Source organism: Microcaecilia unicolor, chromosome 9 (genome assembly GCF_901765095.1).
Source record: "Microcaecilia unicolor chromosome 9, aMicUni1.1, whole genome shotgun sequence".
NCBI classification, from domain to species: domain Eukaryota; kingdom Metazoa; phylum Chordata; class Amphibia; order Gymnophiona; family Siphonopidae; genus Microcaecilia; species Microcaecilia unicolor.
In genome coordinates, this window is record NC_044039.1 from 224945569 (window position 1) to 224961256 (window position 15688).

At 49.7% G+C, this 15688-nt stretch overlaps 1 protein-coding gene across 1 annotated transcript in view; it reads left to right on the plus strand.

Moving 5' to 3' along the window:
- MLH3 (mutL homolog 3) overlaps positions 1-15688 on the plus strand; it is a 96288-nt gene that overhangs the window by 41646 nt on the left and 38954 nt on the right. The window contains 1 exon segment of the mRNA XM_030214876.1: positions 14861-14933. Coding sequence (XP_030070736.1) covers positions 14861-14933 — 73 coding nt within the window.

The window sequence follows — 15688 nt, forward strand, 5'->3', positions numbered from 1 at the left end:
TCTGCGTCTGCCCAGGAATCGGCATTTTGCAAGCAAAATATAAAAAAAACTTTTGCCAGAGTCTTCTGGCGCACGTGCGCGGACTGATTTCCCGCCCATCGCGTGAGTCCGTTCCCTCAGTTGTTTTTTCTCTGCATTGAGGTCCGGTGTTGTTTTTTGCTGTTCCTCACAGGCCCAGGAGAGAGTCTTCGTTTTTGTTTTCAATTTTTTTTTCTTTTATTATTGTTTCTAAAATTAAAAAAAAAAAAAAGTAGAGTTCCTTTACTTTTCTTAGTTTTTCTTCCTTTAGAAGTTTTTCTTTTTCGACGTGGCCGGGTTTTTTTCCCTTATTTTTGTGCCCTTTTCTTTTAACAAGCACAAAAGCGTCTTTTGATTTTGCCGAAGTCGTTTTTCTTTCCATGTCACCGAAGACTCCCAACGGCTTCAGACGTTGTGCTCTGTGCAACCGGACCATCTCAGGTACCTATACCCACACCTGGTGTATCCAGTGCCTTGGGCCTGACCATAGCCCAGCCACTTGTAGTCAGAATCTGTCGAGGCTTAGCATCTCAGTTAGTTGTTTGTGGTTTCAGGTCAATCTAAGTTATGTCCCCGCCGTTGCAAGGCCCAATTGACCAATGCTCGTTGTTTTGAGTGAGCCTGGATGCTAGGGATACCCCACATGTGAGAACAAGCAGCCTGCTTGTCCTCGGAGAAAGCGAAGATACTTATCTGTAACAGGTTTCTCCAAGGATTGTTTTCACAAACCCGCCCACCTCCCCTTTGGAGTTGTTGTTTGTTTGTTTATATGCTTTTTGATTAAACTGAGGAGGCACGCTCAACGCGACGGGTGGGAAGTCGTCCGCGCATGCATGGTTCGTGCGCCAGAAGGCTCTGGCAAAACATTTTAATTTTGCTGGTGAAAATTTGCCGTTTCCTGTGCCACGTCGACCCACATGTGAGAACAATCAGCCTGATGTCCTCGGAGAATACCTGCTACAGGTAAGTATCTTCCCTTTTTTGAAATTTGCATCTGCTGTTCAGACCCGCGAGACTACCACAGGAAGTCTCAGCTGCTATTTTGAAAACATGACGGCGCCATCAGGGGGAAGAATAGCGGCAGAGCAGTGGGCAAGAAAGAACATACTTGCCCCCGCAGAAGCTACTAGATCATCAGGGCCCTTCGGGTAGGACCGGGGTAGCGGGAGCGTTGTCAGCGGCAGTAGAGGGGACGTTGGGCAGCAGCCAGGCAGGGGGCCCAGACCACTCTCGGTGCCCGGGGCCCCAGACCACTTCTGCCGGAGGATGTGGATATCATGTTGAGGGATCTGGCGATGCTTGAAGAATGGTCCAGCAATTGGCAACTCAGATTCAATGTTAAAAAATGCAGGGTCATGCACTTAGGTTTCAGAAATCCAAGGGAATGATATAGTATAGGGGGTGAAGTACTTCTGGGTACGAAAGAAGAACGAGACTTAGGGGTGATTGTGTCAGATGAGCTCAAGGTGACTGTCACGTTCCTCACCTCACCTCGGTGAGGGACGCTCCTGCGATGTGGAGCTCCGGCCATCTTGGCGGGCCCAGCGCTCCCGTTCCATCTACGGTTCCGCGACGTGGCATCTCGACGGGCCTGGCTCTTCCGTTCCCTCTGCCTGCCTACGATGCGGAGCGCTGGCCATCTTAGCTGGTCCGGCGCTCCGGGAGTCCTCTCTGCCTGTTAGTGACTGCAAGCCAGGGCCTCATGGGCATGGGACGCAGAGATCGGTGCCCCGCCTCCTGCACTGCAGTCCTCGTGGGACACCGAGGTCCTTGCCCTGCCTCCTGCTCCATGGGATTGGAGCCTCGTTCCTAGACTCCTCCCCCTCTATCGGATGGGCAGCCAATGGGAGGGTCTCCTTGCCAGCTGATTGTGATTTTCCTGATGGTGGGGGCTATTTGAGGAGCAGCTTCTCTCCACTACTTTGCTTTGGCTTCTACTTTGGTAGAGTGTGAGCGTCTTTGTGACTGTGTCTACTTCTGCTATCACCTAACCTGACCTGATCTCTGCTTGTCTTCGGATTCTTCTTTGCCTGCCGCCTGCCTTGACCACTGCCTGACTTCGGATTCTTCTTTGCCTGCCACCTGCCTTGACCACTGCCTGACTTTGGACTCCTCTTTGCTTGCCACCTGCCTTGACCACTGCTTGACTTTGGACCCTTCCTTGCTTGCTGCCTGCCTCGACCACAGCCAGTCTCCTGACCAGTCTGTTGCTCGCTGCCTGTCTCCGATTCCGGCCGCGCCAGAAAGTCCTGCCGGCCGCCTGCACCTGGGGGCTCAACCCTCAGGGAATGGCAGTTGTCACAGGTGAAGCTTTGGGAATTGTTCGGCCGCCAGCTGAGCACGGGCTTCCCGCCGGTGCTTTGCACGGCACAAGAACTCACTAATCGTAAATGTGACAGTGACCAAACAGGTAGAAAAGGCAATTGTCTAAGCCAGAAGGATGCTTGGGTACATAGGGAGAGGAATGGCCAGCAGAAGAAAAGAGGTTATAGTGCCCTTGTATAAGTCCCTGGTAAGGCCCCATTTAGAATACAATACTGGAGACTGCAGCTACGAAAAGATATAAACAGGATGGAGTCTGTTACTTCTGAACCTGTCTCCTTTCACTTTCATTCTATGCCCCGTGTTCCAGAGCTTCCTTTCAGCTGAAAGAGACTTGCCTCCTGTGATTTATGCTGCATAGATATTTAAATGTGTCTATCATCTTCCCTTTCCTGTTTTTTCATTGATATCTTTAAATCTGTCTCCATACACTTTATGTCAAAAAACACTGACCATTTTAGTAGCCGCCCTCTGGACCAACTCCATCCTATTTATATCTTTTTGAAGGTGTAGTCTATTCCTACTGGCTAATTCTCTCCCTATACACCCAAGCATCCTTCTAGCTTTTGCCATCACCTCATGTTAGCCACACCATCAGGGGTGACTACCCTATTGCAGGTTTTGGTATCATCTGCAAAGAGGCAATCCTTACCAGACAGCCCTTCAGCAATTTTGTTTATAAAAATGTTACAAGAGCTGGCTCAAGAGCCAAACCTTGTGGCACACCACTGGTAACATCCTTTTCATCAGATTGAGCTGCATTTACCACCTGTAGCCTTCCACTCAAACCGTTGCTAACCCAGTCAGTCACTTTAGGGCTCATACTGAGGGCATTTAGTTTATTTATTGATCTTCTGTGGAACCATGTCAAAGGATTTGCTAACATTTAAATACATGACATCTAGTGCTCTCTCTCAATCCAACTCTCTGATCACCCAGTCAAAGAAATTAATCAGATTTGTCTGACAAAACCTGCCTCTTCTGAAACCATGTTGCCTCGGGTCCTGTAATCCATTGGATTCCAAAAACTACTATTCTCCGTTTTAAGAGCATTTCCATTAATTTACTTACCACAGAAGTCAGACTTACCGGTCTTTAGTTCTCAACCTCTTCCTTACTTCTGCTTTTGTGGAGAGAGACTGCTCTTCTCCAGTCCTCCAGGACAACTCCTGACTCTAGAGAAGCATCAAAAAGGTCAGCCCTATCGCTTCTTCCAGGGATTCCACCCCTCTATTTCTATTTTTGTTTGTTTTCTGTGATCCTGCTCCTGGCCCTTTCAGCTGTGAACACAGAACAGAAATATTTGTTAAGCAATTCCACCTTATCTTTATCAGCTTCTACATATCTCCACCCCCTTCACCTTTGAGTCTCACAGCACAACGTTTGCACTTTCTCCGAGGACAAGCAGGCTGCTTGTTCTCATGACTGGGTTGACGTCCGCGGCAGCCCCCACCAACCGGAAGAAGCTTCGCGGGACGGTCGGCACGCAGGGCACGCCCACCGCGCATGCGCGGCCGTCTTCCCGCCCGTGCGCGACCGCTCCCGCCAGTTACTTTTTTTCCGCGACTGGAGAGAGTTGTGCAATTGCCTCTCTCTCCGTTCAGCCGCCGGATTTTTCGACCGCGTTTACGCGGATCGTTGCTTTGGATCCCCGTTCGGTTCCTCTTTCTTTTCTTTCTTTGTATTGTTTAAAAAAAAAAAAAAAAAAAGATTTTCGCGCGTGTGGAGCACGCGCTCCCCTTTTTTCCCTCGCTTCCAGCGGGGACGCCTCGTTGCGGCCTAGTGGCCGCTCGGTCGGCTAATTTTTTCGTGGTGTGATTTTAGCCACCATTGCCGACTTTGACTTCGCCGACGCGATTTTTCCGTCGATGTCCTCGAAGGTCCCGAGTGGATTTAAAAAGTGTGGTCGCTGCGGCCGGCCGATCTCGCAGACCGACACCCACGCTTGGTGCCTCCAGTGCCTCGGGCCGGAGCACAATCTCAAGTCGTGCGCGCTGTGTCTCGGTCTCCGGAAACGGACTCAGGTTGCGAGGCAAGTTCTGCGGGACCGTCTTTTTGGAACTTGCGCCGGCCCCTCGACGTCGACCTCGACGGCATCGGTATCGAAGGCCGGGTCTTCGGTACCGGTATCGATGCCCGAGACATCGGCACCGATGGCAGCGACCCCAGGAGAACAGGTCCCGTCGGTCCGCCGGTGAGAGTGGGGTTGAGAGGCCGCGTGGGCAGTCGGCCCCGGTCACTCCCTCAGCTCGTGAGCCACGGGACCGAACCCTGTCGGACCCGGTACCTCGAGACCGAGGGGGATCGACCTCCTCCTCCTCCATGCCCTCCGGCGCCGGTGACGTGCACCGGAAAAAAGATAAGAAGCGCCGTCACCGGGAGCCCTCGGTGCACCCTGAAGAGGAGTCGACGCCGAAGCGTCATCGCAGAGAGGAGAGATCTCCGTCGGTGGTGGAGGTACCGACGCGTCGGGGTTCCGGCACCTCGGTGCCGTCTCCTGGCCCCCAGCAGCTTCTGGCACCGACACCCTTACCGGCCCCACCGCCTTTCCCGGCAGCGGGCCTGGACGAGTGCCTCAGAGCCATCCTTCCGGGGATCCTGGAAGGGCTGATGCGCCAGGCTGTGCCAGCGTCGGGGGTGCTTGCGCCCCCGGCGCCGATGACTGTGGCGCCGGCGAGCTCTAGCCCGGCGCCGGGGCTGTCGACACCGCCGCCGCTTGCGGTGCCGGTCTCGACCGCCACGCAGGTGGAGTCCCCGTCGACGTCGATGGAGGGAGCTCCGTCCCCGCCGGCGCGGGAGTCCACCGCTCGACGACACCGAGACCTCGGTGCCTCGACGTCGAGCCAGGCCCGGTACCGGACTCAGCTACATGAGCTAATGTCCGATACCGAGGATGAGGACTCGTGGGGGGAAGAGGAGGACCCGAGATATTTCTCCTCAGAGGAGTCTACGGGCCTTCCCTCGGACCCCACGCCGTCACCGGAGAGGAAGCTCTCACCTCCTGAGAGTCTCTCCTTTGCCTCCTTTGTGCGGGATATGTCTATAAGCATTCCCTTTCCCGTGGTCTCTGTGGAAGAGCCGAGGGCCGAGATGCTCGAGGTCCTCGACTATCCATCACCACCTAGAGAGTCCTCCACGGTACCGCTGCACAATGTCCTGAAGGAGACGCTGCTTCGGAACTGGGTGCGACCACTAACTAACCCCACCATTCCCAAGAAAGCAGAGTCCCAGTACAGGATCCACTCTGACCCAGAGCTCATGCGGCCCCAGTTGCCCCATGACTCAGCGGTCGTGGATTCTGCTCTCAAGAGAGCACGGAGTTCGAGGGATACCGCCTCGGCGCCCCCGGGGCGGGAGTCTCGCACTCTGGACTCATTTGGGAGGAAGGCCTACCAATCCTCCATGCTCGTGACCCGCATCCAATCTTACCTGCTCTATATGAGCATCCACATGCGGACCAATGTGCAACAGCTGGCGGACCTGGTCGATAAGCTCCCGCCGGAGCAGTCCAGGCCATATCAGGAGGTGGTCAGGCAGCTGAAGGCGTGCAGAAAGTTCCTGTCCAGGGGGATTTTTGACACCTGTGACGTGGCATCTCGTGCTGCGGCCCAAGGTATAGTGATGCGCAGGCTCTCATGGCTGCGTGCCTCTGACCTGGACAACCGCACCCAGCAGAGACTGGCTGACGTCCCTTGCCGGGGGGATAATATTTTTGGCGAGAAGGTCGAGCAGATGGTTGACCAACTGCATCAGCGGGAAACCGCTCTCGACAAGCTCTCCCACCGGGCGCCTTCAGCACCCGCCCCCGCAGGCGGGCGTTTTTCCCGGGCTCGGCAGGCTGCACCCTATTCTTTTGCGAAGCGTAGGTACAACCAGCCGGCCCGAAGGCCTCGTCAGGCACAGGGACAGCCCCAGCGCGCTCGTTCCCGTCAACAGCGTGTGCCTAAGCAGCCCCCTGCGCCTCCACAGCAAAAGCCGGGGACGGGCTTTTGACTGGATCCACGGGAACATAGCCGCCCTACAAGTGTCCGTACCGGACGACCTGCCGGTCGGAGGGAGGTTAAAATTCTTTCACCAAAGGTGGCCTCTCATAACCTCCGACCAGTGGGTTCTCCAAATAGTGCGGTGCGGATACGCCCTGAATTTGACCTCCCTGCCTCCAAATTGTCCTCCGGGAGCTCAGTCTTTCAGCTCCCATCACAAGCAGGTACTTGCAGAGGAACTCTCCGCCCTTCTCAGCGCCAATGCGGTCGAGCCCGTACCACCCGGGCAGGAAGGGCAGGGATTCTATTCCAGGTACTTCCTTGTGGAAAAGAAAACAGGGGGGATGCGTCCCATCCTAGACCTGAGAGGCCTGAACAAATTCCTGGTCAAAGAAAAGTTCAGGATGCTTTCCTTGGGCACCCTTCTGCCAATGATTCAGAAAAACGATTGGCTATGTTCCCTGGATTTAAAGGACGCATACACTCACATCCCGATACTGCCAGCTCACAGACAGTATCTCAGATTCCGCCTGGGCGCACGGCACTTTCAGTATTGTGTGCTGCCCTTTGGGCTCGCCTCTGCCCCACGAGTGTTTACAAAGTGCCTCGTGGTGGTAGCGGCCTACCTACGCAAGCTGGGAGTGCACGTGTTCCCATATCTCGACGATTGGCTGGTCAAGAACACCTCGGAGGCAGGAGCCCTCCGGTCCATGCAGTGCACTATTCAACTTCTGGAGCTGCTGGGGTTTGTGATAAATTACCCAAAGTCCCATCTCCAGCCAACTCAGTCTCTGGAATTCATAGGAGCGCTGCTGAATTCCCAGACGGTTCAGGCCTACCTTCCCGAAGCGAGGGCCACCAATCTCTTGGCCCTGGCTTCGCAGACCAGAGCGTCTCAGCAGATCACAGCTCGGCAGATGTTGAGACTTCTGGGTCATATGGCCTCCACAGTTCATGTGACTCCCATGGCTCGTCTTCACATGAGATCTGCTCAATGGACCCTAGCTTCCCAGTGGTTCCAAGCCACCGGGAATCTAGAAGATGTCATCCGCCTCTCCACCAGTTGCCGCACTTCACTGCTCTGGTGGACCATACGGACCAATTTGACCCTGGGACGTCCATTCCAAATTCCGCAGCCCACGAAAGTGCTGACGACGGATGCATCTCGCCTGGGGTGGGGAGCCCATGTCGATGGGCTTCACACCCAGGGTCTGTGGTCCCTCCAGGAAAAGGATCTGCAGATCAACCTCCTGGAGCTCCGAGCGATCTGGAACGCACTGAAGGCTTTCAGAGATCGGCTGTCCTGCCAAATTATCCAAATTCGGACAGACAATCAGGTTGCAATGTATTACGTCAACAAGCAGGGGGGCACCGGATCTCGCCCCCTGTGTCAGGAAGCCGTCGGGATGTGGCGTTGGGCGTGTCGGTTCGGCATGCTTCTCCAAGCCACGTACCTGGCAGGCGTAAACAACAGTCTGGCCGACAGACTGAGCAGAGTCATGCAACCGCACGAGTGGTCGCTCCATTCCAGAGTGGTACGCAAGATCTTCCGAGAGTGGGGCACCCCCTCGGTGGATCTTTTCGCCTCTCAGACCAACCACAAGCTGCCTCTGTTCTGTTCCAGGCTTCAGACACACGGCAGGCTAGCGTCAGATGCCTTTCTCCTTCATTGGGGGACCGGCCTCCTGTATGCTTATCCTCCCATACCTTTGGTGGGGAAGACCTTACTGAAGCTCAAGCAAGACCGCGGCACCATGATTCTGATAGCGCCCTTTTGGCCCCGTCAGATCTGGTTCCCTCTTCTTCTGGAGTTGTCCTCCGAAGAACTGTGGAGATTGGAGTGTTTTCCGACTCTCATTTCGCAGAACGACGGAGCGTTGCTGCACCCCAACCTTCAATCCCTGGCTCTCACGGCCTGGATGTTGAGGGCGTAGACTTCGCTGCGTTGGGTCTGTCTGAGGGTGTCTCCCGGGTCTTGCTTGCCTCTAGGAAGGATTCCACTAAAAAGAGTTACTTTTTCAAGTGGAGGAGGTTTGTCGTTTGGTGTGAGAGCAAGGCCCTAGAACCTCGTTCTTGCCCTGCACAGAACCTGCTTGAATACCTTCTGCACTTATCAGAGTCTGGCCTCAAGACCAACTCAGTAAGGAATCACCTTAGTGCGATTAGTGCTTACCATTATCGTGTGGAAGGTAAAGCCATCTCTGGAGAGCCTTTAGTCGTTCGATTCATGAGAGGTTTGCTTTTGTCAAAGCCCCCTATCAAGCCTCCTACTGTGTCATGGGATCTCAACGTCGTCCTCACCCAGCTGATGAAACCTCCTTTTGAGCCACTGAATACCTGCCATCTGAAGTACTTGACCTGGAAGGTCATTTTCTTGGTGGCAGTTACTTCAGCTCGTAGGGTCAGTGAGCTTCAAGCCCTGGTAGCTCATGCTCCATATACCAAATTTCATCACAACAGAGTAGTGCTCCGCACCCACCCAAAGTTCCTGCCGAAGGTGGTGTCGGAGTTCCATCTTAACCAGTCAATTGTCTTGCCAACATTCTTCCCCAGGCCGCATACCCGCCCTGCTGAACGTCAGTTGCACACATTGGACTGCAAGAGAGCATTGGCCTTCTACTTGGAGCGGACACAGCCCAACAGACAGTCCGCCCAATTGTTTATTTCTTTCGACCCTAACAGGCTAGGGGTCGCTGTCGGGAAACGCACCATCTCCAATTGGCTAGCAGACTGCATTTCCTTCACTTACGCCCAGGCTGGGCTGACTCTTGAGGGTCATGTCACGGCTCATAGTGTCAGAGCCATGGCAGCGTCGGTGGCCCACTTGAAGTCAGCCACTATTGAAGAGATCTGCAAGGCTGCGACGTGGTCATCTGTCCACACATTCACATCTCATTACTGCCTCCAGCAGGATACCCGACGCGACAGTCGGTTCGGGCAGTCGGTGCTGCAGAATCTGTTTGGGGTGTAAATCCAACTCCACCCTCCAGGACCCGAATTTATTCTGGTCAGGCTGCACTCTCAGTTAGTTGTTCTTCGTAGGTCAATTCCTGTTGTTCCCTCGCCGTTGCGAGGTTCAATTGACCTGGGTTTTTGTTTTGAGTGAGCCTGAGAGCTAGGGATACCCCAGTCGTGAGAACAAGCAGCCTGCTTGTCCTCGGAGAAAGGGTATGATACATACCTGTAGCAGTTGTTCTCCGAGGACAGCAGGCTGATTGTTCTCACCTACCCTCCCTCCTCCCCTTTGGAGTTGTGTGTTTCATCTTTTGCTAGTCATTCAACTGGCGGGAGCGGTCGCGCACGGGCGGGAAGACGGCCGCGCATGCGCGGTGGGCGTGCCCTGCGTGCCGACCGTCCCGTGAAGCTTCTTCCGGTTGGTGGGGGCTGCCGCGGACGTCAACCCAGTCGTGAGAACAATCAGCCTGCTGTCCTCGGAGAACAACTGCTACAGGTATGTATCATACCCTTTCTCCTATCACTAACATATCTAAAAAAAATGTCTTCCCCCATTTTACCATATTGGCTAATTTTTCTTCCATTTGCATATTTCATTTCCTGACTACTCTACCAGCTTCTCTTAGCTTTTCCAGATATTGCCGCCTGTCTTCATATTTCTGTCATGGGATAGGAGGCAATATCCTTGTGTGGATTAGGAATTGATTATTGGGCAGAAAACAGAGGATAGGTTTAAATGGCCATTTTTTTCAATGGAGGAGGGTGAATAGTGGAGTACCGCAGGGATCTGTACTGGGACAGATGCTATTTAACGTATTTATAAATGATCTGGAAAATAGAATGATGAGTGAGGTGATCAAATTTGCAGATGACACAAAATTATTCAAAGTTGTCAAAATGCATGTGGATTGTGAAAAATTGCAGGAATACTGTAGGAAACTGGAAGACAGGGCTTCCAAATGGCAGATTAAATTTAATGTGGACAAATGCAAATTAATGCACATTGGGAAGAATAATCTGAATCATAGTTACCTGATACTAGGGTCCACCTTAGGAGTCGGCACTCAAGAAGATCTGGGTGTCATTGTAGACAATACGCTGAAATCTTCTGCCCAGTGTGTGTCAGCAGCCAAAAAAGTAATCAGGATGCTAGGAATTATTAGGAAAGGGATGCAAATTAAGACCAAGAATATTATAATGCTTGTGTATCTCTCCATGGTCAACCTCATCTTGAGTATTACATTCAGTTCTGGTAATCTTATCTCAAAAAAGATAGAATTAGAAAGGGTTCAAAGAAGACTGACCAAAATGATAAAGGGGATGGAACTCCTCCTGTAAGAGGAAAGGCCAAAGAGGTTAGGACTCTTCAGCTTGGAAATAAATGGCTGAGGGAGGATATGATTGAGGCCTATAAAGTCCTGAGTGGTGTAGAATGGATAGAAGTGAATTGATTTCTTACTCTTTCAAAAAGTACAAAGACCAGGGGACACTCCAAGAAATTATATGGAAATACTTTTAAAACAAATAGGAGGAAATATTTTTTCACTCAAAGAATAGTTAAGCTCTGGAACTTGCTGCTGGAGGATGTGGTAACAACGGTTAGTGTACCTGGGTTTAAAAAAGGTTTGGACAGTTTCCTGGAGGAAAAGTCCATAGTCTGTTACTGAGATAGGGCAAGCCACTTCTTGCCCCAGGATTGGTAGCATGGAGTGTTGCTGCTATTTGGGTTTCTGCCAGTTACTTGTGACCTGGATTGGTCACAGTTGGAAGCAAGATACTGGGCTAGATAGACCATTGGTCTGACCCAGTATGGCTATTCTTATGTTCTTATGCGATCTCTTGTAATTTATAAAGGCTAACCTCTTTTTTCCTTTTCATCTACTACTTTTGAGAATCAAAGTGGCCTTCTTACTCTTATGTATTTTCCTTACAAAAAGGTTTGTTGCCCTTACAATAGCTCTTTCAATTTTGCTCACTGCTTCCAACTTCTTCTGGATGTTCCCATCCATACAACAGTTCCTTGAGGTAATCCTCCATTTGAACAAAGTTAATTTTTTTTCAAGTCTAGAACCTTCTCTTTTGATTGAGATTCAGTGGGTCCCCTGAATGGTGGAGTAACTCTTCTTTTTGAAGTGCCTTTGGTTAAGTTGTCCTTTTATTCCGCTTTACAATTGTGAGTTCAACAAATAGATTTTTCAGTGGAAATTACATGATCACACAGATATCCACTAGTCCCTGATACAGCCCAGTTGGGCGAAACACAGCCTGTGTCGGGCTTGCTAATTTTATTTTTATCAATTTCTATTAAATACTGTTTTTCCATACGTATCTGCTTTGTCTGTTTTCCTATCTGGTGGTGGAGCACTGGAGAATAACTGTTCAACCTAGTGGTGATGCACCATAATTCCATATGCCCTTGGTTCTTCAGCTGGAGGAGAGAGTCTGGGTCTGGAGGCTGGTTGCTCTGGTGCAGCCGTGACCTGAGCTTCATCCCATATTTCTTCTATCTCCCATGTGGCCCCTGAAAGATTGGGAATCTGCTTCTGGTCATTCTGATTGCACCAGATTGGCTTCGCCACCCTTAATATGCAGACCTGTTTCAACTCCTCATCGATGTTCTGCTTCCCTTGCCGAGAAGACTAGGGCTTCTTTCCAAGGTCCAGTTCTCATGTAAGAATAAAAGTTTAAAAAATAAAGTACAGGGCAGCCAATCCGGAAGATCCAGTGTGCTGTGAACAAAAGGACCGAAACTCTCAGGGCCTTTATGGTCTCCTTCGGGAGTGGCCGAAGGACGAGTTGCTGCATGCCTTTCCACCGTGGCCAATGGTGAGCCGAGTTCTCCTCAGATAGCCCTGCATCTTGTGCAGATTATTCTAGTGGTGCTAGATTGGCCAAGGAGGCTGTGATATGCTGACTTGGTTCGTCTTCTGGATGGCCAACCACAACTTCTTCCTCAGGGTCGAGGCTTGCTACAACAAAGGCTGGTGCTGACGGAGGATCAGTCTCCTGTTGGTCTTATGGCTTGGCCTTTGAGAGAGAGAGAGAGCATTTAAAATGCTATGGTTATTCTGATTCAGCCTTTACTACTTTGTTGCAAGCTAGGAAGCATTCTACCTCTTCTGGAGAATGCAGAGGCAAGGATATTTGCAGCTTCGGTTGCACATATGTTGGTTGTCCTTTCTCCAGTCTGGTCTGGAAAGGGGTTTGGTGCTTGAAACACTGAAGGTTCAGGTGGCAGCGCTGGTATGTTTCAGAGGCCGTTTTTTAACGCTTCTCTTTGGCATCGCATCTGGACATGGTGTGGCTTTTAAAAGTGGGGGGGGGGGGCATCTACAGCCTCCCATTCGTCCCACCTGTCTGAAGTAGAATCTCAACTTGGTGCTCTGTTCACTCCACAAAGCGCCATTTGAGCCATTAAAGAACGCCTTCCTGAAGGATCTTACATTAAAGATGGCGTCGTTAATAGTGGTAGCCTTCGCATTTCAGGTTTTTGAACTTCAGGCCCTTTCCTGTCAAAACTTTTCTTCGATTTACATAGGCAATAGTCTCGATCAAGGCAGTTCCTTCCTTTTTCCCAAAAGTGATATCTTTGTTTCACATTAATAGCTCAGTAGAACTTCCTTTCTTTCACAGAGACTACTATGAGGCTTAGTATTCTTCTTCTTTGAGACTCTTGGATGTTAGACATGTGCTTTTCCCATATTTGGAGGTTACCAATGAATTCAGAAGATTGGACAGGCTTTTTGTCCTGTTCAGCAAACAGAAGCAGGGCCTGGTGGTGTCTAAGCTCACTGTAGCCAGGTGGTTGAAGGAGGCTGTGAGAAGGTAAAAGAACACTGCCCCTCACCCTTAAGAAGTGTTCTATAAACCTCCTCACAGCCTCCTTCAACCATCTGGTAATAGCGGGCTTAGATGCCACCAGGCTCTGCTTCTGTTTGCTGAACAGGACAAAGAGCCTATCCCAATCTTCTGAATTCATTGGTAACTTCCAAGTATGGGAAAAGCACACGTCTAACATCCAATAGTCTCAAAGTCTTTAGTCCTTCAGGTAGTCTTTAGTGACCCTCAGGTTGTCCAAGCCACCTTAAAACCACTAGTCCCACCCAAAGAGTAAGTGAGATGGGAGGGGTGTAGCCAAAAGGACAGGAACCAGGAAGTATAAAAGGCCAGAGTGGGGTTAAGGAGGTTCAGGGAAGGACAAACTTGAAGCCCCAGTATACACATTTACGACATATATTTAGCTACTATTGCCTGTCTGAGATAAGCCAACCTTTTGATTTGAAGACTTGGAAGCCTTGTTCTGAGGTCTGGCTGTAAACCTAGACACAGAAGCTTACAGATTGTGTTTGGGGCGTGGCAGTCATATTCCACAGACTGTGGTTTAGGCCCTGTCAGCCACAGGCCCATGTTGAGACTTTTCATAGAATTAAGGAGATTTTACCTGACCCTGTGAATTAACAGGCTTCAGGATTAAGTGAATAAAGTACTTGCCTTATTTGAAAAACTTGTCTGGTTGTGTTATTTTGAAGGCCAACCCTCAACCCTCGCTCAGTATCACAGAGGCCATCTTGTTGGCCTACATCCTTGCGGGCAAGCAGCCACCAGCTCCTTTAAAAGCACATTCGACCAGGCTGTGACGACCTCTTGGGTAGAGTCACAGTTGGTTTCGCCAGAATATATCTGTAAAGCCACAACTTGGTCGACCCTCCATACCTTTGGTAGACATTACAGAATGGATGTTGCGGCTCGTTTTGAATTGGTATTTGGTTCTTTGGTGCTGCCAGCATCAGTGCTTGTTCCTAAGTTCAAATGGTTGTTATTTTTCAAGGTGGTTTTGTTTAGTTCCGTTTTTCTTTCCACATTGCTTGTCTACGTGAATATTGAAGAGTTGTGGAGCCTCATGCACCTTATAACCACACCTTGCTTCAGTGTTTTCTATCTCTACCTGCTGGTCGAAGGGCATAACTATCCACAGGTTCTGGAATAGTGTTAAGGACTAATGGAAAGAAAATTATCTGGTAAGACATAATTGCTCCATACTATGGTGGTAAAAAAAATCTTTATAGTATTTCTTCATCTCTTTTAGATCTAGGTTTAAAGAATTGTGAAAAATATAAACACTAGGAGACACTCGGGGAAGTTACATGGAAATACTTTTGAAACAACTGGAGGAAATAGTTTTTCACGCAACAAATGTTTGGGCTCTGGAGCTGTTTGCCGGAGGATGCAGTAATAGCAGTTAGCGTACCTGGGTTTAAAAAAGGTTTGGACAAATTCCTGGAGGAAAAGTCCATAGTCTGCTATTGAGACATACATGGGAAGCAACTGCTTGCCCTGGGATTTGTAGTATGGACTGTTGCCACAATTTGGTTTTCTGCCAGGTACTTGTGTCCTGGCTTGGTCATTGTTTGGAAAACAGGATACTGGGCTAGATGGACCATTGGTCTGACACAGTATGACTACTCTTATGTTCTTACCTTTAATGCTAGATCTGATATTTCTCAATAGAGCACTTTTTTATTTTTGAAAGGAGGAAGAGATTAAATTGATAAAGGAGATTTATGAAACTTAATCTGTTGCAGGTTCTTAAGCAAGTGGATAATAAATTTATTGCTTGTTTAATCAGTACCAAGAATGAGGAAACTGCAGTCCCAGGTGAGAACTGCTCATAGCATGGCTCTCTGCTTCTTTTCTTATCATCCGTGCAATGTGATATATTTGCCTCTTGCTGTCATCCGTGTTTAGGTTTCAGTTTATTGGCTTGATATATACCCCCTTTTGTAACTCAGCAAACAGTGTGGTTTAGAAATAAGAACAATACGTAAGGAAAAAGAAATGGAACTCCAAAATTTGAATAGGACAGGACATCATAGGTTAAAAGTAAAAACAAAGCTTAAAAAAAAGAGAGAGAAAGAACAGGCACTATAGTACTCTCCACCAAGAAAAAGCCAAAAGTCTGCACAAATAAAAATGACTTGAGTATATATATTTTTTTTAAACAAGGGAGAGAGCTCTCTGATCTCATGGAAAGTGAAAAGGCATTCCAGTGTAAAGGAGCAGTGTGGAGAAAGTGCACAGTCATGTAGACTCCTACCTTGCTCAGTATAAAGAAGGAATAAAAAGCTAGTAGGCATTAATATTGCGCAAGGTGCGGACTAGAGAGTATAAAGTAATAAGTGTAGAGAGAGATGGTGCAGAAGTTAAGAATAAAACTTTGAAGGCCATTAGTAGAATTTAGAATTGTATCTGGTAAGAAACAGGAAGCCAATGGCAGTGTGATATAAGTGGCTGGATACATTATCGAATCTAGAGGCGTTGTAGTACAATCTAACAGCGGTGTTCTGGACTGTTTGCAATCCTCTAATTTGACATTGTGGAATACTTGCGTACGCTATGTTCCAATAATCCAC